Below are 2,500 nucleotides of genomic sequence, written 5' to 3' on the forward strand. Positions count from 1 at the left end.
CGCCAAAGTTAATTTTTACAACGTCAAAGTTCATCTTGACAAAGTCAATATTTCCCTATATATACAGCAAGGATCACTGATGATGATTCATTCGGAATCGAAATATGACCTTATTTGCAGCATGAATTCGAAAAATAAGTTTATTTTGAATTTTAATAAACTAAACGTTCACCAAAAAACTTTAGTGAGAAAAATCGAAAAAACGAACTGCAAACATATTAACGCCAAACATTCGGTAGAATTTATAGAATATTGTAAAAATTATGGTCTATTACCAACATATATATATATATATATATGGTTATATATATATATATTGGATTAAGACTCAGAAATGCATATATATATATATTGTTATATTATTATTGTTTATCGACAAAGCGATTTTTTATCGATTTTATTGATAATGATTATTTTGTATTTATTTTTTTCGCAATAAAATGAACTTGGAGCTTTCATAGCAACAAAGACGACATTACAGTAATATTTGGATTGGATTTTAGATCACTTTATTTTATATAATGATGATAATTTCAGTGAATAAATGATAAAAATTGATGATAAACCGATAATTATTATTGGGCTCTTATTTTTATTATTATCACCATAGTTATTGTAATAAATTTTATTTTAAAATTGTATATTTTGTTCATTCTTTTAAAATATTATGGAATAATATAAAGCTTACCAAGGAATTCCAAACTGAATTCGCCAAAACTTTCCTATTCTTTCCATTATAAATTTCACTTGTGTTGACAGCAATAGCAGAGTGGCGAAAATGACGTCACGAATTCGTTATATTTTATACAAAAAATCATGAAGCGGCAGTTAAACATTGTTTATGTAATGACGCAAATGCTTCTAGGATCTAGAATCTAGATTGTGTTAAATTAGTGCTATTATGTTTATAACACTAGAAAATATTTATTTCTGGACATATATATATATGTATATATGGATATATATATATAGATATGTATATATATATATATATATATATATATATTGCCTGGAAAATAATGATTTAGCAAATTACATAAGTGGATTCATTCAGCGAGCCTTCGTGGCCTAATGGATAAGGCATCGGCCTCCTAAGCCGGGGATTGCGGGTTCGAATCCCGTCGAAGGTGAAGTTATGTGGTTGCATTTTTGCCACTGACAAGAGATGACAGTTAAGTGAGTCAGATGAGTCTTCGTGGTTAAGGTGGATTGGATTGGAAGGGATATCCCCGAAGGGATGTGCCTCTTTTTGTACCAGACGTACATGCACCATATATGGGTATGTTTTCTTTTGATACCTGCATGAATGCTTGCTTGTGCTCGATGGATTTAATGATTTCACATAAACGCCATTATTAATATTCTTGAATACAATCTAATCAATATTTATGAATACAAACTCATCGATATTCATGAATACTTACTCATCAATATTCATAAAACCATTGAGGCCTTTTTATTGTGTGTTGTTAAAATACATTGTCACGCAGTACAATGACGATTCGTCTCAACAGGTAAGATTGAAGAGTGTATGTTTATGAGTGTATGTGTGCAATATATTCTATAAGGTATGCGTATAAGTGATATATAACACCGTATTGTGTATGTATAGAATGGTATAGAATAGTGATGCAGAATATATATGTATGAATAGAATAAATACAACATGAAACGATTTTTTGCTTTATTTGTACGTGCAATGAATTATGTTCTGTGGTTAGTTAATTGAGTTGGCCATGTTTTGAAAGATTTTTTATCAATTTTGTAATTTTATCACCATTGTTTCAAAAATGTAACATGTTTTTATCTTAATGTTGAAACTGTAAACTGTAAACTTTTATTTAAAAAAATGATTAAATGCAGTTAAAAATATGTGAAGTAGTTTGATGATTCTCAAAAGTGACTGTTGCTCTTCAAAACTTCTTTAGATGCTCTGTTAATTTTTAGATGAAATTTTCCAAAAAAAGGTGATTTACTGAGATGAAGTCAGCGTAAACTTTCATTTAATTCGGATATGATGAGTGGCGATGACCAGGACACATTTGATTCGGACATGGTCAGCAGCAAGAAGCCCCACCACCGCGGCATCAAATTTGACGAAACGTCCAAACGGCAGGTTGCCGGCTTAACGTGTCAGTTCGTCGATGTCAGTCTATCCATAGTTGGCAGCATCTTCCCAGTTGCGAACACCGTTCACGACATTGTTAACATGTTCAAACCGGACTTCAAACATGTAGAGATCTTAGAGAATTTCAACGAATTGAAGGGAATGTTGAAGAAGATTTCGATGAGACTTGAACAAAACAACACGGAAGATAAGTGGGACCACGTTAAAACGAGGTTCGTTGAGGCCATCTCCAACTTGGAATACTGCGTCAAACTGTCATTTTTCGCAATGCAAGCTGACTCCGAATTGAAAAAAATCAGCTGGTTGGAGAAGTTGAACGAGAAAGGAAGCGTTCTGGAATCTTCATTGGAGCATCTTTTCGACGGGTTGTCA

At 32.0% G+C, this 2,500-nt stretch overlaps 2 protein-coding genes across 2 annotated transcripts in view; both read left to right on the forward strand.

The window, feature by feature from the left end:
- The window catches only part of HELRODRAFT_192554 (hypothetical protein), an 8,686-nt gene extending 8,019 nt beyond the window's left edge, over window positions 1–667 (forward strand). Inside the window, exon 14 of the mRNA XM_009023023.1 lies at window positions 280–667. The gene's annotated coding sequence lies outside the window, so the exon portion shown is untranslated. The remainder of the gene's footprint in view (window positions 1–279) is intronic.
- A 1,347-nt stretch (window positions 668–2,014) lies between these two features.
- HELRODRAFT_192555 (hypothetical protein) overlaps window positions 2,015–2,500 on the forward strand; it is a gene marked incomplete at its 5' end in the record, with an annotated part of 1,954 nt that continues 1,468 nt past the window's right edge. Inside the window, one exon of the mRNA XM_009023024.1 lies at window positions 2,015–2,500. This exon is cut by the window's right edge and continues 1,468 nt beyond it. Coding sequence (XP_009021272.1) covers window positions 2,015–2,500 — 486 coding nt within the window.

The sequence above is a fragment of the Helobdella robusta genome, assembly GCF_000326865.2.
Source record: "Helobdella robusta unplaced genomic scaffold HELROscaffold_34, whole genome shotgun sequence".
Lineage (NCBI taxonomy): Eukaryota > Metazoa > Annelida > Clitellata > Rhynchobdellida > Glossiphoniidae > Helobdella > Helobdella robusta.